The 24,565-nt window shown below is 32.1% G+C and overlaps 2 protein-coding genes across 2 annotated transcripts; both read left to right on the top strand.

The window, feature by feature from the left end:
- The first annotated feature begins 2,347 nt into the window (after window positions 1-2,347).
- On the top strand, window positions 2,348-5,798 carry Osi23 (DUF1676 domain-containing protein Osi23). The gene is made up of 4 exons (XM_018449714.1): window positions 2,348-2,583; window positions 3,875-4,167; window positions 4,866-5,041; window positions 5,126-5,798. The coding sequence occupies exons 1-4, from the start codon at window positions 2,488-2,490 to the stop codon at window positions 5,428-5,430; spliced, it is 870 nt and encodes a 289-aa protein (XP_018305216.1). The 5' UTR covers window positions 2,348-2,487; the 3' UTR covers window positions 5,431-5,798.
- A 2,588-nt stretch (window positions 5,799-8,386) lies between these two features.
- crh-BP (corticotropin releasing hormone binding protein) lies at window positions 8,387-22,766 on the top strand. The gene is made up of 7 exons (XM_018449680.1): window positions 8,387-8,672; window positions 13,429-13,522; window positions 15,335-15,495; window positions 16,586-16,799; window positions 20,857-21,032; window positions 22,127-22,235; window positions 22,432-22,766. Exons 1-7 carry the CDS (start codon window positions 8,559-8,561, stop codon window positions 22,563-22,565), a joined length of 1,002 nt encoding a protein of 333 aa, XP_018305182.1. The 5' UTR covers window positions 8,387-8,558; the 3' UTR covers window positions 22,566-22,766.
- The last annotated feature ends 1,799 nt before the right edge of the window (window positions 22,767-24,565 follow it).

Genomic DNA, 24,565 nt, shown 5'->3' with positions numbered 1-24,565 from the left:
TCCCGAAGTTTTGCCATTTAATTTGGAAACACCCTGTATATATGTGTATGTATATATTACGGGGAAGAATAACAATTATAATAATAATTATAGTAATAATAAATAATTATAGATAATTTTTAAAGATTATAATTTAGCGCCTATTATTGATATCAAATCTTTGATTTACCTGATACGTATCATTAAAATTAAGTAATTTTTTATTTTTAGAACTACTCATTACAAGTAATTTCTTCAGTAAATAAACACGTAATAATTAAGAGTTACCTCTCAAAGTGACTTTTCCAAGCTTAGCATAAAATTAGAGTATAGTTAATTATCGTTACAATAAAGTCATTATCAAGTCGTTTTTATAAATGATAAAATTTAGGACGTTACTTTACTTCCCATCCCTACATTTTTTATACAAATATATTTGCATAAAATGTTCCTTTTCAATTAGTTATTCAGTCAGACGATTCATAAAATAAGAACCATGGAAAGATTCTTAACTATAAAAATTCAAACTTTGGATAGTCTTTTCGTCAGTATTTTAAACATTTCGGTAACTTTTACTTAATTTTATTCCTTTTTCCAATCTGGAATTATTACTTAACATAGATCTGCGGCATATGATACTTGTTTTCCCACTACATTTCCTGGAACCTTCGGAAGGTATAGCCCATTTCACGTTAAAAAGTTATTAAAAATGAAATAGGGAATTCAACTTCGATGACGCTGACCGTGACATATATTGTCAAGGTAATATATGTCCCTTAGTGACCATCGAAGGGTTTTGTCAGTCGCTCGCTGCTTATTAAGAAGTTATTAAAATTAAAATTCACCTCCGATGACCTCGATCTTCCCATACATTATGAAGGTCATCACACTGAATAATCTTCGGAAGGTTGTAGCAGTCACTCGTCGCACGTTCCAAAGTTATTAAAAATGAAATAGGGAATTCAACTCCGACAATGTTGACCTTGACATATATTGGTGATGGTCATGACCTTGAATAACCATCGAAACGTTTTGGTAGTCGCTTGTTGATTATTAAGAAGTTATTAAAATTAAAATGGACAATTCACCTCCGATGACCCTGACCCTCCCACACATTACGAAGGTAATCACACCGAACAACCTTTGAAAGATTGTAGCAGTAACCCATCACGCGTTACAAAGTTATAAAAAAAAATTAAAATGATCTCGACTCATATTGTCAAGATTACGACCCTGAGTGACCATCGGACACTTTCAACAGGCGACCATTGCCCATTAAGAAAATATTAAAATTAAAATGGACAGTTCACCTCCGATGATCTTGACCCTCCCACACATCAAGGTCATCACACCGAACAACCTCCGAAAGGTTGTAGCAGTCACCCATCACGGGTTACAAAGTTGTCAAAAAAAAATTAATACGACCTTGACTTCCAATGTCAAGGTCACGACCCTGAGTGACCATCGGACACTTTCAGCAGGCGAGGGTGAGAGAGGACGAAAGAGAGTGAGATAGGGCGAAAGAGGGGGGGGGGGGGGGGAGAAAGGGAGTGGGTCGAAGTTGGGGGAGATGTGAGTGAAAGGTGAGAGAGAAGAGAGGTGCACGTGATTGCGGACAGAGAAGGAGACGTTACTTCATCTTTCACGAAAATCATCATTTTTCGACCGTTTATATGTTCAGAACGGCTTGACCGATTTTTATTTCTTTTGGCTCAAATTACTCGTGGCGATGCCGCCTTTCAGGATATGTTATGTGCGATTCAAAATTTTTTATATTTTAGTAGTTCTGTACCCCCAAATTATGGACTTTGGTGGCTCGGGATAAGAGAAGACTTGTAGTGTCTTTTACTTTTGGAACATGGCCGGAGACACCACCGTGTTTTCTGATATATTTATAAATTCTAAATGTGTAATATTATTAGCAAATTAATATTGCACACACATACACACACAGTTGCGAAAAAATATGCAGTTAACCCGATTGCTTTTGGATCGATCCAATATAAATTTATGCGACATCGCGCGTATACTATTATTTGGAGCATCGTAAAATTAATAGAGCAAAACATTTTATTTTCAAAATTTTGAATGGTTTTTTTACTTTTTAAATTTATGTGTTATAGAATTTCGTATGTATTTCCAATGTAGAAATATGCGACGTTTCTCATATTAATCTTAGAAATTATGCATAGAAATCCTCCTTTTTCATATAGACATTAATTTAAAAAAATGGCTTAATTGTCGCTTTTTGATACATTTTCACGTATAGATATTTATCATGTTGAAATACTTTTTCTGTAGCGGAAATCGGTGGATTCTATCCATTATTGGAAAAAAAATAGCAATATCCGGATTGTCATATAGTACTAACATAGTTTTTTCCAGTGATTACGGAGAGCGGTCGGTCGAGCGTAAAGTCCGACCGCCTTTTGACCGCTACCTTGATGCCCTTCGATGACTCGTAATGACTACCTGCACGGCATCATAATCTATTTTCTGCACGTATAAATGTACGCAATGCACTGCCCACACGACCGTCTTTCACAGTATACCGCGACGTGTCCGTTCGTGAAGTGGTCTCCGGAGGAGTGCAGATTTTTCCAGGTAAACCTCTTTATGGATATTTTCGTGAATTTGAAGGAAGGTCTGCCTTTTTGGATTCTGTTTCTGAAAGCTTTTAATCGACCAGTTTTCAATTGATTTGTTTGAGTATACGTCAAAGATGACACACTTAATAGAAAAATTGCTAAAATATTATTATTAACATTTTTTCATTTTCGTAATATTAACCAATAAAAGATGAGAAACTTGATAATAATTAGGCAGGATTAATTAATAATAATGCTAATCATCAAAAATAACTATAGAAAAAGTTAAAATTACGTTTGTGCCTGTTAAAAAATACTATTTTTAGATATATATTGCAAATAATTAAATGCCGTGAAAATATTATGTATTTGATCAGAAAACGGTTAATATACTTCTCGAAAGAAAGTTCTGATATTCTTTCCATCACTTCCGAACAGGGATCGGCAAAAAATTAATATTAAATTAATGATTACTGATTACATGATTAATCAAGTAATCGGAATAAAAATTTTTTAATTACCTGATTAAACAAGTAATCGGAATAAAAAATTTTTATTATTTGATTAATCAAGTAATCGGAATAAAAATTTTTTAATTACCTGATTAATCAAGTAATCGGAATAAAAAATTTTTATTATTTGATTAATCAAGTAATCGGAATAAAAATTTGTTATCTCTATTTTCGAAAAACAAAAGAAATAATGAAAATAAAAAAATCTTAAACAACTATTTTTAATTAAATTTAAATTTAATAAAAATACCTTCCTATGTCAACATTGGTCGCGTTCAGCAGATTCAACTGTTACGGAGCGGATCAGTGAACTCTCGCTGCTATTGGATAATCTAAAAGAATACACCAATAGCAGCGAGCGCTCACAAATCCGCTCCACAACAGTTGAGTCTGCTGAACGCAACCATTCCAATCTAAAAAAAACGATACTTTTCTTTCTTATGACTTTCCTCTCGGATTATTTTAAATTTTCTAAATTTTGTTTATAAAAGGAAATGTACAAGTATTAATATAGCGTTCGTATAAATATATGGTACCCCGAAATTTCTTTAAACGACATATTTTAAAAAAAATTTTCACATTTTTTTGCTAAAAAAGATTGATGCAAAATTATTTATGGAATTTGCTTGCAACTTAACAAAAGTGTACAGTTTAAAGTTTAGACTAGGCGAATAAAGTTGATTTTCAGGAAAGACATTATATAGAAAAAAGAAAGAGAGAAAACGCAAATAAACTGCGTCACTAACCCACATTGATATTATTGGTCCTGAGAGACTTATATGCGTCTAAATACAGATGCACCCTCGTGCTTTCCACATCCTCGCCTTCATGCTGACTGCAGTCGTAAGGGCCGACTGTGACGATAAAACAAAATGGTACTCTGAATTACGATCCATAATCAAGAATTGTCCATCAGTGACGCAGAACAGTTCCGACCAGGATGAATTATTGGACATTTTTAGAAAATGCGTGCAGCAGAGAGCCATTGACACCTTAGATACTCTCCTCGACGATGATGTTATTACGATATTCAACGGAGTCGATCTGATACGACTTCATTCAAACGATGAAAACAATACGGAATATAAGTGAGTTGATTATTATAATCTATATCTAATTATCTGTAAATGAGAGAGAGAGAGAGAGAGCAAGTAGGCGCAGTAGGGAAGTAGATCAGAAATAGAATTCTGTCCGATAAAAGCTCAAGGCTAAAGGTATGCGAATCAAGGAGAAATTGTTAAAGGAATTTTATCGAAGTTTGCTGTATAGTAGATTAATATGCATTGAAGCGTGCTGCAGTAAAATTGTAATATTATATCAGAATTCGTTGAATTTCGGAAGAATGCGTTATCGCGTGCTCAAAGTTCAACCTTATATTCAACTCTTCCAATTATTTTTCATAATATTGGAAATATATCAGAAGAGAGAAAAGCGTTTATTATGTATCTCCGACATGCTTTTGCTTTATCGAAATTACATAAGATGCAATGAATATCATTAAGAAATACTACACATTATAAAATTAATTATGTATATAAGGGTTTGGAATAACAATGTGCCGAGTGAAGAAAGTATGCGCATAATTTTGCAGTTAATTGATAATGTCAATTGTGCGATTAAAAATTGATTTCTTTTGAAGATGCAGATTTTGGTGAATTTTGTAAAGAGGAATATTAAAAATTCACGAAATTTATAATGTACTACATTTAATTTAACACATCGTTGTTGCAAGCCCTTTAAATAAAATCATATTTGCGATTAAAACACGCGCAGCGATTTTCGACAGAGATAATTCTACCGATGAGTTAGAAGAGGAGGATACCAGCTGGTCGGCGATCATCTGGAATCGAATGACACACGTCCTGCGGACTCACGCTTTTAAAATTGACGTCGATCGTATATTTAATACAGCTGCTAACAGTCCGATGTCCGCACGTAATCTGGATAGTAATATCGTTCAGGGTGAGTCATATAATGCGGATTATATCGCAGCACAAACTATGAAAGTTAATATAAATAATTTAAAGTTAAATTTGCGTCCTATAGGTCGGAAACGCCGTTACCGTCGTAAGAATCACGTGTTCCCGCTGATGATGATGGGCTTACTGTTAATGGGTACGATTCTAGTGCCGATGGGTTTTCAATTTCTTGCGGTGTTGGGTGGTAAAGCTCTGATTCTTGCCAAAATGGCTCTTATATTGTCCAGCATACAAGGTCTGAAAAAGATAGCTACTAGTGGCGTTAATTACGGATTATATCACGTCTCGGACGGTTGGCACGACAGAAGTCACCAGGTACTTCCCAACGAAGATCAAGAACATTATCCGTTATACACGCCTCCGCGTCCTTAGTTCTTCGCCAAGTGAAATATTTCAAGTACAAGTCATTCGAGAAAGTTCGAACGCGACACTGCGTACAAGTCATTCGAGAAAGTTCTAACGCGCATTGTACTTTCATCGATAAAATAGAGAGTAAAACAAGATAGCACAATCGAGATTATTTCTTGAAATTGAATTACTCATGGCAGTGCTCTTGAATTTTATTAATTTTCATACAGCGAGAATTTTCCTTCGAGACATTTTCTCCATTATCGCACATTTACGTTTCGCTGCAAGCTATTTGATCATGCAAAGCGTTCTACAATATCTAATCGATGCTACGCTAATTATCATATAGCGTATAATAGAAATCAGCGTGTTCGAGCGTTATCTGTCGACAAACTTGGAAAATAACTTTTTGTTTTTTCAGCAAAGCATTTTCCTCTTCCAAATTTTTTTAGAATATTAATTTAAAACTTAATTTTTATAGATTTAATAATTTATGAATAGAAATTGCAATCACATGCCTAAAGGATGTTTGAAAAGGATCGATATTTGAAAATATTTATAATTTTGTAGATTTTTAGGTCGCCGGTACCCACATGTTGATTTATCTGCCGCAGTAGAATTGTAAATCGGCAATTGTATTATTGATAGATCTATAAATAGACCGTATTATATTTTTACAGTTTATTTTCATCTTCATGATCACCGTTTAATCATAAACATGAGAATCCAGTCGCATTCTGTTTTATTCGGACATGCGAATCTCGTCGAGGATACACAGTCTATCATATAAAAATGTCGTTTTCATGTCTGATTAAATATAACTTATAAGAGAAAAAGATTATTATTTTGTGTAGGAATACACGCAAACGGCGACACTGCGAGTACCAGTGTGCATGTTTGAAAATATAATATAATTCTTTTTCATATTTATATATATATACACGGACAGCACTCATTAGTATATAGTAATACAAATATAAAAATACAAATCACGAATACAATAATGTTAATAACCGATACTGTTTTGATACACAGATTCTCTTGTAAAGTGCTATAATACTAACAGTTACATAAATTGCATGTTGAAAATTAACATTCATGTTATAATTCACCGCAATTTAATGGATTACAACAGGTAATAATCGTGGCTGTCACGAACAGTCGCTATTATTTATTCACGAGTGTCGTCGAGATATGTCGCATTTCGTGTTTAACTTCTATGGGAAAGCATGCTTACACAATGACCACCATTTACATCTAAATAGATACCGTCAAGCAAAGCGATTTTGACATCTATAGATTAAACATGGTTCTATCGTGTATAAAAAATCGAGATTGAGATATTGACCGATATTTGCTTCTGTATTTCTGTATTTTAGCGCATAGATCCGTTAATAAATGAGCGATTATCAGTCAGTATGCTTGTATCAATAGTTCTTTCTGTGATTGTATAAAATAATATAAATAATTACTATAAAGTTTGGTTTAATAGGATTTATTTCTTAATTATATATATATTTCACATAAATTTTATTGGATTGAATATTTATCTATCAAGTTAGTAGAGCCGTCACGCCTGTACGTGCGCGCGCGTGTGTGTGCGTGTACATATATACATATATAAATATATATATACATATACATCTACATATATTACATTTAAGATTGCATTTATACATTTTTATAATCCAAATCGTTATATGAAGCGGCAAATATTTGTGACATATTATTTTCACAATGCATGATTATTTACGGCTATAATTCGCGGGGTATACTTATTTAAAGTAGTTTCGAATTTTTCGATCCTTAGGTTCTCATCAATCAAATGTTTATACATTCAATATTATAACGGTTTTCATCACATTCGCATTCAATTACACTCCTAACTCAAGCGTAAAAAAAAAACATAATAATATGCCTTGTCTTAGTGTTTTCGTTACGAAAGGAAAATCATTTGTAAAGTTTACGGACGTTGCCTTGAACAACGGGCGACGACTCTTCGCCGCCATTCGATCTCGATTATAGCTTTGAGATTAAAGCCGGACAAAATAACGTCGTGTCGGGACGAAAGACACACACACATTGTGTGTGTGTGTGTGTGTGTGTGTGTGTGTGTGTAGCAATAAAGTGAGCGATCGTCCATTTTACTGACAGGATGATGCGTGTCCTGTATTCCTGCCTCGTGATTACGAACATCGTTATAAACGTTAATATCGAAGAATATTTAAAATGTCAACCCGTCCTCTCCTCAACGCGGCGGTACAATATATGTCGACACAAAACGTTGCGATATAGTGATTTTCGCATCTGCGAAAGAATCTGTCGATAATTCCTGTTCCCTTTGACATTCGTTTGCGATACGTGCAAAGCTTACATGAAGGTATATATCATGTGAGCTTTGTATAATCAATGAATAACAAATGTGAATTTGTTAAAATTTAAAAAAAACGAGAAATAATTAATTTGTTTGTGCTTTTGAATTGCTTATTTATTATATTTATTATTGTATTTATAAAATTTCTTATTTAATCTTTTATCGTACATAAAAAAACTGATTAAGGAATAAAAAAATCTTTTCCCCTGAAAAGGATAATCTTAGAAAAAGTGACGAAACTTATGATCGCTCAAGTATCGATTGCTTAGTGAAGAGGGTGAATTTTTCAAGTAAAATTTTAAAAATACAAACATAAATGTTTTAACAAAAAAATATCAATTTTTTGAAACTTACTTTTAGTTTAAAAACGCCGTATAAATATACGAAAATAATAAAAAGACTCGAACGGAATATTTTTGTCCTTTTAGATCGAACAAAATGTACATCGTGTTCCAGTCTCCAAATTCACCGTAGAGTTGTAGAGCTTCGTAGCGCGTAACAATAAGGTTTGGGGGTTGCGCGCAGTCAGAACGAAGCGAGGAGGCTATGTGGACTAGCTATAAGAGGGACGCCGTGCGTCGCGACGCCATCAGAACACCTGCCGCGCTCGACCCAAGCTCGGCGCAACCCCTACAATATCTTGCGCCACCACTTCGATCTCGCCACAGCGATCGAAAGGCGAGGGAAACCGATTCAGTCGCGAGGGAGAAGTTCCAGTTCTTACTTGACTCTCTACGCGTTGTCATCTGTTTCTTCTCGATTTTGTCATCAGTGAAAGATGTTCTCCAAGTCAATTTCAACAATTCTCCTGGTCATCATTATCATCGTTGTCGTCGGCGCGACGTTTCACGTTGCGAAAGCAGCAATCGGTAACGATCGCCGTCAACAACAGGTAAACGCACCGCTAAAATGTACATTTGCTTAAAAATTAAAATATGTATGAAATATAACTTGAAGAAACTTATTTTAAATATCCGCGAGTTTAAGAAATATTATAAAATATACACAAAAAGATACATAATTTGAAGAAATATATATTTTTGACAGTAAAATCAGAAAATGTAAAATTAAAAGTAAAGCACATACATAATTATTTATCTTAATTATTACTATATTTCATAATTTTTATCGTCTTTAATATGATGTTTGTTTGGTTAATTCTTGAATAACCATTAATGATGATAAAACTAATAAACAAAAATGATTATAATTGGAATATTATGGTTACTAGAATATTTTTTTAATGAGAATAAACTGCGATCGTTTAAAATTATTAAGATAAAATTCTTATTTATATGTACGTTGCAAGAGAAAATAATTAAATTAAAATTATGTGCACATTCAATGCAAACATTTTAAGATACTTTATTATTATACATCACATTAAAAAGTGATGTATAATAATAAAGTATCTTAAAATGTTTGCATTGAATGTGCACATAATTTTAATTTAATTATTTTTCTGTTTTTATTACTTTCTTCTTTCAAAAATAATTGATTTGAAGAAATTCAAAATTTAAGACTTATTTGAGAATTTTAGCTTATAACAAACTCAATGAAAATAAAATTATGGTTACAGAAGACCATGCTATGATAAAATTATCGTAGGTTCTTCTCCAATCTATTACCTCTTTTTTTTTTTTTTTTTTTTTTTTTTTTTTTTAATAAAATTATAATTGCTTAATTTATTTAACCTAGCTAATTGATTTTTGCTATATTTTTCTGTTAGAATTGGATTGACGGTCGATCGATATGACTCAAATGTTTAGTGACAGCTTCGAAAATGTATTCACGATTATATTTATGTGTATTTATACACTGTGCGCAATAAACTTTAATAAAATTAAAGAATTTAGTTATATAAAAAAAATAATAATTGGACATTTGGGGAATAATTATTTTATTGTACAGAAAATGAAGTTAAATTAAAAATATGATACTTTTAAATTAATAAATGAATCTTATTAGACACAAGAAGGTAGAAAGAGAATTTCAAAAACTAGGAACTTTAAGAACTTTTTAATTGTATTACAAGTGACGTCATTTGTTAACTTATAACGAGTTTTGATTCTCTATTTACAAGTAAGTCACTCTTGGCTAGTTAAGGTTTGGACTTCTTTTCATCACTTTCATAAGGAAATAGAGATAAATATAACATCAAGTTACTATATCAAAGACGAAAACTTAATTAGTCAAGTTTCCTACCGCGTTTTATATGTAATTATGTAATAAATATAAAGCGATATCTTTTGCGAGTTTTGATTAGAATTTTTATAGAAAAGAGATCGCACGAACGAGAAAATTTTTTAATCTACTTTGCTATTTGATTTATGTGACAAAATGTTGTAGAACTGTACTCTTCTACCGATATTAACTAAAACCGGAAATGAGAAAGTACAGTTGAACTTGTCATTAATCATAAACGTGCTTTATTTTAGTATAGTATAATATTAATTCCTTGTGTTCAAAGAGAGTTAAAAAGAACAAACGAAAAACTTGTAGATATATATTATTGTACCAGGGACCTCGCGTGTCACATTAACGATATGCGATAATTACCTTATGTGCCGCCGCGCGACCGGCAAATGCGCCCGTATTGCGATTGCACCAGGGCCATCATTCAGACTGGAGATTCGACTTTGGCAATTACTATCGAGACAGGTTTATCTGGCAGGTGGGACACGGTTTTCATAGTGGCTCCCACATCCTATCGCGACAGTCGAGAAATAATGTTAATTGAATAACGGATTTTTCATTTCGCACACGCGCGTAGCGAGGCACGCGCGGCGGTGAAAAATGTAATTTGTGCGATTCTTATTCCAGCACGTAATGACAGATACATGCATGTGCCCGAACAAAATGCAACAAACGCTATACGAGCTTCTACTTAAATCATAACGATTATATAGATATTTCTTTTAAACCGGATTTTATATTTACAATCATATAAAATAGCGTGGTACAAATTTTCACAATTATTTTTCATATTTTATACTTTATAGCATGGTAACCAGTGTAATTCTACAATATTCATAGAAACAAACACGTACGAATGCGAATTAATTAATAAAAACGGGGTAGCATTGTTCTCAACATTACATTAAAACAAGATCCTTTGTGAATAAAACAAATTGATTTCTATTTTGCTTTTTCAAGTATTATTTACATGCATTTAATGCACTTAATTGAACAAAAATTTATTTGCACTTTGAAGCATATAATGCAAGCGTATCATATCGCACTTTGTGCGTTTGTTGGTAATACAATAACTAATAACAACATTCGAATCAAATTAAAGTTTATTATTGCGACCAAAGTAATCACGCAATTATTATACGTATTTATCGATTTGAAGATCTCAGCAAGAAAAGCAATATGATCGATCGTAAAGTTATATAAAAGCATATAAACTTCGAATGTTTAATGCAAGAAGAGGCAAAGCGCATATTAGATTGGGCTTGGGTAAACTCAACATTATATTACGCGAAACTAATTGCTGTATAATAATTATTCCATGTATTATATGTATTTTTAAGGTATTTCTCCGAGAAATTGAATTTCTACAGATTTTTTAAAAATTTAGATATGTTTAAAAAAATTTTATCTATATATGGTTAAAATTTCGAAGACCCTAGCGGTGCCGAAATGGAGATATTCATTTTTTCAAAGTTTCAGCTTTTAACACGTAAACTCCTATACCAAACCTTGCCGAAGTAACGTTTTAATACTTAGCGGTGAAAATCTTGTAGATTTAAAAAAAAATAAATATGTAATGTAAAAATATTATAGAAATCTCATAAAAAAATTAGGAGGAATAGCGGTGCCGCGTTTCTGAATTAGAATGGTTTAAATTTATAATTTGACGAAATTCTCCTTCTTGCACGCCGAGCAGCGAGACAAGGACATGCTGTTGCCACATTTCAATTGTCTTCAGTATGGATTAGTGTTCGTGCACATAGATACGACGTTTGTGCGGCGTGCGTGCGTGCGTGCGTGTGTGTACGCTCGCCTCAAAAGTTCTTTCTTCAAAGAGCACGCGCGGAGAGGCATATTCGTAGGTAGAACGTGATTAAACTTTTTAATGCGATTGTAGGAGAAATACCTTTAAAGAATCTTTAGGGATAGGAGCGTAAATATTCCTAATAAATTAAAATTGTTAAACATGTGTGTGTGTGTGTGTGTGTGTGTAAAAGGATTACAAATGTGTGTATATAAGTAGACGATTGTATGTTATCTGTTATGTATTATATTGGGTCGGAAGAAAAGTTCTGCGATATTTTTTAGCTCAAAATTATATATACAATATCTTCGTTAAAAATGGTCAAAATTTAAATTAAAAAAAAAGAGTTTTTAAGCTTAAAATTTCTACTTCCGAATGGTTATTACATTTTTCGAATTTAGTGAGTTTTGTCATTTTTACATATAGAAAACTACGAGCTGAAAAAAATGAAAAATTTTCTTTGTACTTCGTAGGTCTGCGTGCCCAAAAAAATTTAAGCAAATTTTCGACTATCTATCGTGAAAGCTTGAAGCTTTCTCTACAAAATTATGTTCTTATGATTTTCCTGAGTTACTCGCGGATTAAGTGAAAAGGATCTTCTAACTTTGATTACTCATAACTCCATTAAAAATCATCGTACTATAATAAAAAAAAAAAACAGATTCTTAAGGCTGAAACGTTGCTCTATCAAGTGATATGATTGCCAATTAAAAAAAAAGAATATATATAAATTTGAATTAAAAATATGACATTACTTTTTTTTTAACAATTGCATAATGATTATAAGGATAATAACATTACATTTTTAACTCAAATTTGTATATATTTTACATTTAAAAAATTATCATGATACCATTCGATAGAGCAAAGTTTCAGCTTTAAGAATCTGTGTTATTAATTACGGCACGATAATTTTTAACGGAGTTATGAGCAATCAAAATCAGAATGCTTTTTTATTCAATCCATATGTAACTTGATAACAAAAAGTCACAGAAACATTTTTAAAAACGAATTTTTAGAAAAAACTTTAAGCTTTCACGTCAGATAGTCGAAAATTTCGGAACGAATATATTTTGTATATAATTTTGAGCTAACGAAATATCGCAGAACTTTTCCTCCGATCCAATATTTATATTACAAATAAAACATATAGACTATTTGCAAACATAGAATGCATGAGATCGAAGCTGCGTACATGTTGCACGTATTTCAATAAACTGTTTTAGTTTGGTCGATTATTCCTATATTCAATATTGTAATATTACTATTGACAATTTAATATTGACATGTTATTGTTTAAATGTTCGATCGTCACTTTCTTCTGTAACTATCCATATTATCATATTTTATTTGCGTCACCTTTCATTTGCTTTTTTTATGTATATCATATGAGCACGCGTTATAAATATGTCAGTCGTTTAACGCGGAGACGCAATACTTTACTTGATAAACGTTGCCAATAAATAGTAAATTTTGCACTAAAATTTTCAATGCGAACAAGTACAAATAATCCATTCTTTAATATCCATGGAATTTTCTCAGCATTTTGTCTGCTGCCATTTACACGGAATTTTGAACAGAAATATTTGTTAAATCGACTAATTTGAATAATTTGCCTTTGCGTAATGTAACATGCTTCTTTTTTCAGATAACAAATGAAGCAGTTGCAAATATCTTGGCTTACGAAACTGGAGCGAAGTCTTCATTGGAGATACCACGTGAGCATTATCGGCCAATTACAGGTAAGGGAACAATGTACATACATGATTATCAAATTATGTTATAACATATAAAAAAGCAAGTAGATAATATTTTAAATAATAAATAATATTAAAACAACTTGTTTTATGCTAAGCAATAAAAGTAATAAAAAAAAATCAAATTTAAAGCACAGGTACCTATTATTAGGTAAGGAATAGTTCAGGGAACGTATTTGTTTTATATGCCTACTTTGTCAGTTTTGGGGCCCATTTTATCAGGCGCATTATTTTTGCTTGCGAAAAAATTAATTTCAAATAGTATTATAAAAGTTGCTATATTATCTAATAGAAGACACTTTTTAGCAGGGCTGAGTAAAATGCCTTTTGAATTCCATTTAAAATACTAATTGTAAAATATTCAAAAAAAGTGTAATTAATCCCCACCGTGTATACGTTTTTTCAGCTCATTACGTGTATGCGGGCGTCATTCATGTCCGGTGTATTTTTTTATGGATTAAGTGATTTAAAAAATATTTAAAAATTCACACATTTAGCTAGCTTCCTTAACTATTCTTTTAGCTTCTTTAACTATTCTAAATGAAAGATTTATACATAATTTAATAAATATCTATTTGTTTAATTAATATTTTATTTTTGCAAAAATATGTAAACACAAATGTAAGTATGGTACTGATACGTTCAAAAGTTTACAATTTTTGATCAAATCAATGAATAATCTAATAATTAAAAAAGGAAAATAAAGTTCAAAGCTCATAAATCAATAAAAAAATATATGCCAACAATTTTTTTTAATTTTTAAATGTTTAAAATACATAATATAATATGGCTCAAATTAAAAATTAAATAAGTAAACGTTACGAAGGGCTACGAGCCAAATAAACAAATTTAATAAATAACATTAATAACAAAGGTTTTGACTCCTATTGAGTCATTATCAATGTTACATTCATACATTAATGTTACACAAACAAACAAAAAAAGTTTTCACCTGAAAACGGAATCATTATTATTGTTTTTGTGCACGATTTCAGCGACAATAATACTTCAGAGGCAGTGCAGGAACAACTACGTTTTATCTTTTTTGTGATTTTCTTTTTGCGTTTTCTCCAAAACGAAGCAAAAACGAGCATATTTCTACAGGACTTTTTTTCTTAGTTTATTGATTCTCTACACACTCCCAAAGTTTAGACATTTAAATTCGGGACACCCTGTATAATACATTAATAATGTATTGTACTCTGAACGCACAGGCGCTTCTTCTCCCCCTCTACTTTATGATTTGCTTCGACTTTGAAATAATGAGTAATAGACGGACCGTGGCCGGGGCCGCCGGCGCCGAGGCGGCGAGCGCCATCTTCGGCTTTTAGTTTTATGAACATTGTTGGTAATGTGAGCATGAGGACATGACTACATAGTCGTCCATCCGGACGAGACAAGGCATAATTAAGATCGAACTTCACTTAGTAAGTTTGTTTAATCTTAAAATTATTTAATTAGATTATTAAAATAATTATTCTTACATTTAAATATAAACACTACATGTTAAAAAGTTTAAAGATCTCGTTTTACGAGATATTATTTTACAATAATTTTTATAAAATATGTATATGTGTATAGTAAGAGTAACATTAATATAATATAAACGTACATACACTAATCAGATCGAGATGGTAATGGTTGCAAAACTTTTATTATGTTGTTCGTATATACATTTCTCCGATATAAGTTTCAATTTAGAGTATATCATTTTTGAAATATTTCATATACATTTATACAGAAAACATTCACAGAAATCAATATAATTAGAATTTAATTGCTAGTATTTTGTTCCAGACTGTATGTTTGTTACCTCCGAAAGCGGACTGTTCTCTTACGTATCGCCGACCGATGACGACAATGTTTGTGGAATATATTTTTTAACTGATCCCGACCGCGTAGTAGAAATACATTTCCATAGTTTCGATGTTCCTTGCGATCATCGAGGACTTCTGGCAGTACGTAATCATTTAAAGTACAATATGTGTTATATTACATTTATATCGTTGAGTAGGAAAGTATAATATTGTGTGACGTAATATTATTGTTTGTTTATATTTAACGAGGTATTATGTCTATTAATATGAATATTTATATATATTAGTATTTAGTATATAAAGTGTTCCTATCGCATAGCGAAATTTCAGTTTATGCTCGTCGGTAACAATAGGTGAAATCTTGAAAATCATTTAAAAGAATCAATAATGTCATTATCAAACAAATTGTCACACAAATTGTTGAATAGTGCCAATTTTATCAAGACAGAAATCGAATTACACAAAATCCCTGCTCCCCTCTCAACTCTTACTTATTCCCCTCTTTTGCTATTAATGGAAAACTCCTTAGAGTAAACCCGGATAATTTTACGATAACGGTGTATGTCATGTGTGCTGCGAATGCACAGAAATCAATACTGCGAAAAGAAATTGCTTTTAATAGCACAAAAAGCGAATTTTGCTCTTCGCGACTTTGCAAAATATAATTTTCTAAAACAGATATAATCGTAACTCGAATTCTTAGCTATGATGAATATATTTTTGACGATTTCCTTTTTTTTAATAATTTTGCTATTTCTTATTGATGTGCTATACGACATCTAATACTAATAATATGTCGCTTAAAAATTATTTTTGTACACAATACATAAAATTCATAATTATATGTCTGTACATATACACATAACTATATAAGATTTCTGTATGAACTAAAATTATTACATATGCACTTTACAAAACCGTGATATGAATAATTATAATTACAGCATAATATTTAACTTTTATTAGATTTTGCGATTTTAATCTACATATATAAAAAAGTTTATATACTTTTATAAAATATTTACATATATTATATATTTACACACACACACACACGCACGCACGCACGCACGCACGCACGCACTCACGCACGCACGCTCACGCACGCACGCACGCATGCACATATAGTAATGGAGATAAAATAATTTAATAATTTTAGCTTTATTTAAATATTTTATAATACAGATACGTAACACAGTTAGTAGATATTTAATTAATCGTTATTTGGAAGGTAATCGACGGCTGGGAATTGAACGGCGAAGTATTTCCGAGCGAAAGCGACCATTCATTATCGATGAAGGAGAGGACGAACGAATTCTGCGGTAAGAATAAATGGTACAGGAAAACTTTTACGAGTTCGCAGAACGCTGCACTCCTTCAATATAGAGTACCTCTACGTGGGAAGGGCTTTGTCGTATCCGCGAGATATCAAAAAAATCCGAGACGTAAGTATTATTACTTATTGATTATGAATTCTTTAAAATAAGTTTAACTTTTTTGGAATTGCATTTTTATACAAATATTAGAGAAATATAAATCTCTACGAAAAGATATAATCTGTAACCACACACACACACACACGCACACGCACACGCACACGCACACGCACACACACACACACACACACACACAACAAACGCTAAATATTCTTGAAATATTCATAAAATGTTCCTAAAATCCCCCAAAAAATATTCCAAGAATACTCCAAAATATTTCGAATATTTACGGTATATAAAAGAAACGTCGGTTAAAAATTTCATTTGTATATCGTTACATATTCCGAGAATGTCCCATATATATCCCGCAAAATTTAAATTTTTCCAAAAATTTTAGGTCAGGTCGTCCGTGAATCAATTTTTAAACAAAACTTTACTTTGGAAAACACATTTGATGTGTTTCACCTTGGAGTCCAATTTTGGAACTCACTTCACAGGCAAAGTGCTCTCCTTATATTCTCTCCTAGGTGATTCTTGTTTAGGAGTAAATTTTCTTCGGCGCGGCCCTCTGCCGGCGAAAATGTGTACTGCTCGCTCGCAATTTTCGTGAAATATACAAGGAGTATACACACAATATTTTGAACATTTCATCGACATTTGCACATTCTGTGACGATTCTTTTACTGTTACGAAACATTCGGTACATTGGTAATATGAATCGAACTTTCTGTGAATATTTAGCATTAGCTAGGAATGAACGTCGAAAAATCGATGCTATTTGTTTTCAATGTTTTAATTTTACAATTCTATTAATTATATCCCTAAATAGGAAAAAAGGCGGAAATAAAGATTGGAATATAATTTGAATGTAATAAGGGGAGAATGATAGAAGCGCGTAAATGAAGCTTCTATAAGAGGTAAAAATTGAGACAATGAAATGTAAAAGAAATATAAACGTACGTTTTGCGTTTTATTGGCCATTATTCGTAATCGTTCTTATCTTTATATAAGACTGTCATCTTAAATACAATCTTAAGATATTATAAGCCACTCACAAGAGTCGTATTAGCATTTTACTTAAAACGGTCTTATAATAAGAAGGGCGTACAGTGTGAAAATAAAACGTAAAATGTGTCAATAAAGCGTTATATTGCAGTATAAAGAAAGCGTAAGGGGGGAGTAACGGAAACTTAAAAGAAACTCGTAAGAAGCGAAAATTAGAACATGAAACGTAAAGGAAACATCAACTACCATAAACGTTAAAGAAGCATAAAAAAAGAGCGTAGATAAATTCTTCGTCAAGCACGAGCAGAGTATTCGTTGATTGTAAACGGAACGTCATTAGGCTAGGTCCACAACCTTGCTCTAAGAGACCGTAAGCCGTAAAGCTTTAAGAAATTGACCAATCACAGTTGAATATGAGAAAAATAATTGAGAAACTGTGGTTGGTTAATTTCTTACAGCTTTATGGCTTAGGGCCTCTTAAAGCAAGGTTGTGGACCTAGCTTTAGGCTGAATATGTAGAGAATGTAAATGGAGCATCGTTGAGTTCTTAGAAGAACGTGAATAAAATTTGATCGAGATCCTCGGTAACCAAATGATAATATTTTAAAATATATTTCATTTATTCGGTAAACATCTAAAAAAAAGTATTATACATACTTTTATCTTAGAGCCCTTATAGGAGCACTTAAAAAATTATTTTATTAGAACTCAACTGTGAAAAATCTATCAATGCTACGTCTTTTATCCCAGACTTCGTTTACGTTCGCTGTACAGCTCAATGACGCTCCGTTTTAAAATAAATTTTTTTATTTCTATATCCTGGAAGTGTACACAAAGTATTTGAATGCTCCGTGTACTCTTTGCGGAACATTTAGGAAGCGTAGACGAAGTACCAATAAATGAAGTGTTTAGAAAGTGTATCGATTCGCTCCATGCACTCTTTGCGGAGTGTTGTGGAGCGTTTGGGAAACATTAATGAAAAAAAATATTTAAAATATGTGGGAAATGTGACAGATGTGTTTCGGGAACACTTTACGGAGCGTTTAGGGAGAGTTCAGGCAGCGTGTATGCATCATTCAAACCCATTAAGAGTCAATGGAAAGTCGATGAAGTGTTTAAGAAGCGTTAAAATTCTTTGTTCACTCTTCTTTGACGCTTCGACAAGCTTTACATTTTCATCAGGGGAGCTATGAATACTGGGTACTGTTTCAATTTGCCTCTCAGGAGGTATTAATTTTATTTGTTTACGCTTCTGTCACTCTCTTTCTTATATTTGGCTTATGCTCCGATTTCATTTTCAGAGATGATATAGATTTCATGCTATTTCAAGCTTGAATAGGGGAGACAGGGGCTGGTTGTCGTATGGGGTTGATTATCAAAATGCTTATAACTCAAACAGGACATGGCAGAAAAGTTTCTTTTTTTGGACTGTAGATTGCTGATGTAATATTAATTTGTTGTGTAAAATGATTTGCACCACAAGCATTGTATATATCATTTATAGCGATTTTTAAGAAAATGAAGTTGGTGAGTAAATTTTTCTTATCACTTATTTTGTTATTTGACAAGTCTTTGGCATTATTAATCGCAACATCCCTGTATATTCATAGAAAATGACATGTCTTAGAAGATCTTGGCTACAATTAATTAATCATTATCCTGACAAAGAGTTTGTGAATACAATCTCTTTTATGAAAAATGGCTATGTGGGGTAGATTGACCAAAATGAGACGAGGTTAGGTGACAATTAATTTTAATATCTCTTTAGATAATATATTTTTAGAGAATATACTTATAAATATATTATATTTCATATAGATATATATGTTTTTTCGTTTTTCATATAAAAACTACGATACAAAAATAGATTAAGTATTTTATGATTAAAATAACTATTTTATTTGTGTATTAATACCATAATTACTATTATTTCTCAAAATGTAGAACTGATATTAAAATAAAAATTGTATTTTTTTATATGTGTTGTCCATAACAAATATTCTACTGTCAATCCCAGAACGTGTGACAATCAACCCAGAACACGGGGTTAATTGTCACATTTTCGCTGCTTCATTTAAAATTAAATAACTTATTTTTACGATATGATGAATTCACGAGTGATATTTTTTTTAATACCTAAAAGATGTAGGTATATTATAACGTATATAATATTTCAAAAAATCAGACATCTATTTTTTTCTAAAAATCACTAATCAAAAACTGTGACAATCGGCCCTGGTCTCCCCTACTCAATGTGCTGAACATTAAGTTCTATAGATCAGACTCTGATTACCATTTTATCTGCGTCAGAATCATATATGTACTTGCCACTTCTCTGGTTTTTGGCTGGAGGCTTTGTGACCAAAATTTGATCACAAAGCCTCCAACCGAAAATCAGAGAAGTGGCAAGTATATGATTCTGATGCTGATGAAAAAAGATGGTCACCAAATCGTCGGCTCATTGACACATGGACAAAATTTCAAAGACGTCGTTTGATATCAAAATAATGTCAGTTTGTTCGTTGGGAATTTTGATGATCTTTTTTTTTAAATACGCATGTAGGTTTTCCTTCATAGTTTTTGGGACAATATTTCCAGCAGGAGGATCAAAGTGATCTAATGATCTGTATATAATTTTAATAATAGCAATCGATTAATCAATTTCCGGCAGAAGAACCAATTAAATTTAATGATCTTTTTTTAGAGAACGTACTACGAGGCAGTTTCAATTTCTACAATTTCAGTATCAGTTATCGACCTCCAACACGATAATAGGATCTTCGACAGGAGAGCGATCGATTTTCAGTGGAATGCTATTATAGTCTCGCATAGGAAAATATTGTACAGTTTAATATGAATTATATTTTTTTATAAACCAAATAAAGTTTATTTCCGCAAGCAGATATTTAAAAATTAATACATGATCGAGACAGGAACAAGAATATTATTATATGTTTGTCGGTTAAATATAGTAACAAATACAAGCCATTTCTAGCTGATTCTAAAGCGATCTAATAATATAGTTAACGCGTTTCAGACTTTTATATCCTTTGCTTTTCAGCTTGTAACGTCTTGTCGGTAAGCACAACGGATCCATTCACTCTTCGTAATTATGGCAGACGGATTAATTGTACCCTCGTGGCAGTGTACCCTGGTGTTGTACAAATAATTGCCCTCGGAATCGGCGGTAGTTCCCATGGCGTCGTTCATACAACCGAAACCGGCATTTTGCGCAAAGTATGTTGTAAAATATAAAGTCTTCTTCTTCAAACGCGATTCGTAATTATTGCTCATTCGCCTTCAATGTTTCATCTCCGACAGAATCAAAACAAATTACGTTACTGGCATAACGCTTTTTCATTCATTTATACCAAGTTTAAAAACTAAATTTAATTATCCTTTGATTATGCTAAAGTCTAGCTGAAATTAACAATTCTTATCTGCTTTTTATTTAAAATGACTAATCTTTATTTTAAAAAGGACCACGCACATTTCTTATGGATTTTGGTTCTCGGTGAAATCTTCTCATATTTTAGGAAATTGTACTTCCAGGTGTCCTGGTTAAAAATGTCAATGGGTGCGACCTCCTAAAATTAACAGTATTGGAGATATAAGTGTTCAAACTTGGTTAACTTCTATTATTTCGGATATTGGGCGATATAAACAATCTCGGTCCCACATGATCCTACAGACTTGAAAAAAATATCTAGATGAACTTTATAACATAGCGAGATAAGGCTGCCATATTTGCATTTCGCTTCGCGATCTTAATTGTGGCTAAAAATAAACAATGTGTAATGTCATGTGCAGGGTTGGGTAGTGCTGAATTAAAAAGATAAAAGTTAAGTTAAAAAGTTAAAAAGTTAAAAAAATCGTACAAAGCTTAATTTTTTTTTAATTTGTACGAGAAAAGTCCATACTTTACGATGGTTATCATGACGTTTATGAAAAAAATTTACTCCACTCCATAGAGTGCGTCAAACTGTGTAAATTTAAAAAAGAAACACTTATTTTTTAAAAGATGCCAGGTAGGGGTAAGGATAGATTCAAAATCCATTGAAAGTTTCGTAAAGTACAGACTTTACCCTTGAAAATGAAAAAAAGACTTTTAAATGGGATCATTTTTCGCGGAGTTACGCTTATTTAAATTTATGCGAAATTTTGATATAAATTTACCTATGCGATAATTTTGTTGACGAGTGTATAAAAGACAAACTGTTTCCACGAAAATTAAAACTCGTTTGTACATATAAAAAGTTTTACACGCTTTTTTACAGTAGCTGTATTTTTTCCAATATGCATTATATTTATTGCGATCGATTTATTTTCAGTGCGATGCAAGGAGTCCGCGAGATCAAGTGCAAATCGGAGGTAGCCGCGGTTTCGATACGACAAACCTCGACGTAATTGATTCTATTTGCGGCATTGATTCCAAACCCGGTAATGATTCTTTCATACATATAATCAACGAGTGACGATTGAAAGTTGGAGTAAAACAAGTTATTTTCATACATTCATATCAAAATCCTTTTTGTACTTTGTATATGTATTTAGCATCATGCTTATACAATGAATACTACATATGTATAATCGAAAATTTTATCTATAATTGTAAAAGCTAATTTTGATATTTTAGATATAAAGGAGCTCGTAGTGTATGACGTAACAGTGGTACGACTATTATCGAGCGGTTACTACGATAACTCAGTGACGGTAGCAATAAGTCCAATTGTAGACAACAGTTTACTGGATTCCGCTTCTGGTCTTTAAAATGACTGCTTCGAACAATCTCGTCATTGTCCGCCGCACTCGCCACGTGCAGCATCTATTGATCTCGACGTTTATCTTCGAACATGCGGACACAACGCCAACATCGGGCCGTGTAAAACATAGTGTATCTCTCTGATAGTTTACAGATTATTCATGTATTTGTGTTATATATGCTAAAAAAAACAGCATATAGAATATCACATATATAGTACGAGTGAAAGAAGATGAGTTTTATTATAAAGACTGATAATTTTATTCTAATTGATTATTCTAATCTTTTTTTCTCGTCAATGTAATTATATTATTCTATTTCAATTTTTTTGTCACATTCTTTGTCAATATAATTGTTGTATTTTATAATATTAATTCTTATATCATCAAGCATTAATTTTTAAATAATAATTTAATTCTATTATTAAATGTGCTGTCGTATATGTTCCAAACATCCAAATTTTTATTAATGGATTAAAGTGCAGATTATATATATATATTTTTTTTTCAACATTTTATTTTATATTAAATCATGAAATGCTTTTTAAAAAAATGGAACATTTTACTTATTTCAACATTTATTTTAACATAATTTCTACATTAATAATAGTATGAAAGTTAATGTAATGGTTTTATGACTAAAATGAACTATGTTTTAAGTGAAACAAATGTAAAACAGTAAATATTTTTTATGAATATTTGTATTTATTTAAGTTAATAAACAGTCGAAATAATAGATCCTTTAGACATTCTCAACCGCCGTTTTAGATTAAGAACGATAATAGTATGTACGATAATAGCCTTAGAAAAATAAATTTGTGTTAACTGCATTAATTTGATAACTGAAAATATTTGACGTATATAAAAAATTAAACATAAAATGTAAAAACAATAAATTAATGAAATTAATCCAATATCAAATTATAATTTAAAATAGACTGGAAATATATTAAGTTTAAAACATTTTTTTATCGTCAATGATGTGTGTACAGCAATATAAATAAATAGGAAATATCATTTGATCTAAACCAAATGGTGAAAGGGAATAACATGGTGTGCTTAGAGTCACAGTATAGCCATGCCCAGTAGCGAAGTGAACGTCGATACCTTTGATCCGCATGGAAGAGATTGGGGAAAACTGAAGGTTTGTTCGCGTCGCAAGTCCAACATACTCCAACATGCTCCTACCATAGCTCCTACTCACTTTATCAAGTGCGTTGGAGTGAGGAAGAGCTACGGTAGGAGCATATTGGAACGTGTTGGAGTATACGACGCGAATAAACCTTATGTTCCAATATGCTCCTACGATAGGAGCTATAGTAGGTAAAGTAAAGCTCTATATATCAAAGTAGCGCATTCCTTTGATCTGAGCCGAAATGCAACCTTCCTATTGGCTATTTCGACTGTCATTTCGATTTAGTCGTCTGCTAGTCGTCTGTAGTCCAATAAGCGCTTAATATTATTGGTACAGGGTATGATTAGTAGGTCTAACATGGAGGATGCGCTACTTTGATATATAGAGCTTTAATAGTAGGAGCATATTGGACCGTATATTGGAGCGCTGACAACGCGACAAATCTAGTTACGTGTCTCTAGTCACGTGACCCTCATCCTGATTGGACGCGGGCATTCAGTGATGCAATTTGCTACTCTCTCCCTTTTGCTGCGTTCGGTTCGCACGCTTACACGCTTTAAGCGCTTATAAGCATTGCATACGTTGTTCGCTTTGGCGGTATAAGCGCTCAGCAGTGGAATTCTGTAACTCATTACGAGTTCATAACGACAGTTGCGCAGCTTTTTACCATATAAAATATCTGGGGTGCGTTCCAAAATTCACTCCGAGTAAGGCCGGAATCAGACTGCGCATTGAAGATTGAGATTGAAGATTGAAAAATTCAAATTTGACCAATCGAAACGAAAGGGGCTAAAATTTCTTTGTCCTTATTGGTCAAATTTCAATCTCCAATCTTCAACCTCAATCTTCAATGCGTAGTCTGATTCCGGCCTAA

This window comes from Mycetomoellerius zeteki, unplaced genomic scaffold (assembly GCF_001594055.1).
Source record: "Mycetomoellerius zeteki isolate Tzet28-1 unplaced genomic scaffold, Tzet1.0 scaffold25, whole genome shotgun sequence".
Lineage (NCBI taxonomy): Eukaryota > Metazoa > Arthropoda > Insecta > Hymenoptera > Formicidae > Mycetomoellerius > Mycetomoellerius zeteki.
This window is presented reverse-complemented; position numbering and strand designations above follow the sequence as displayed.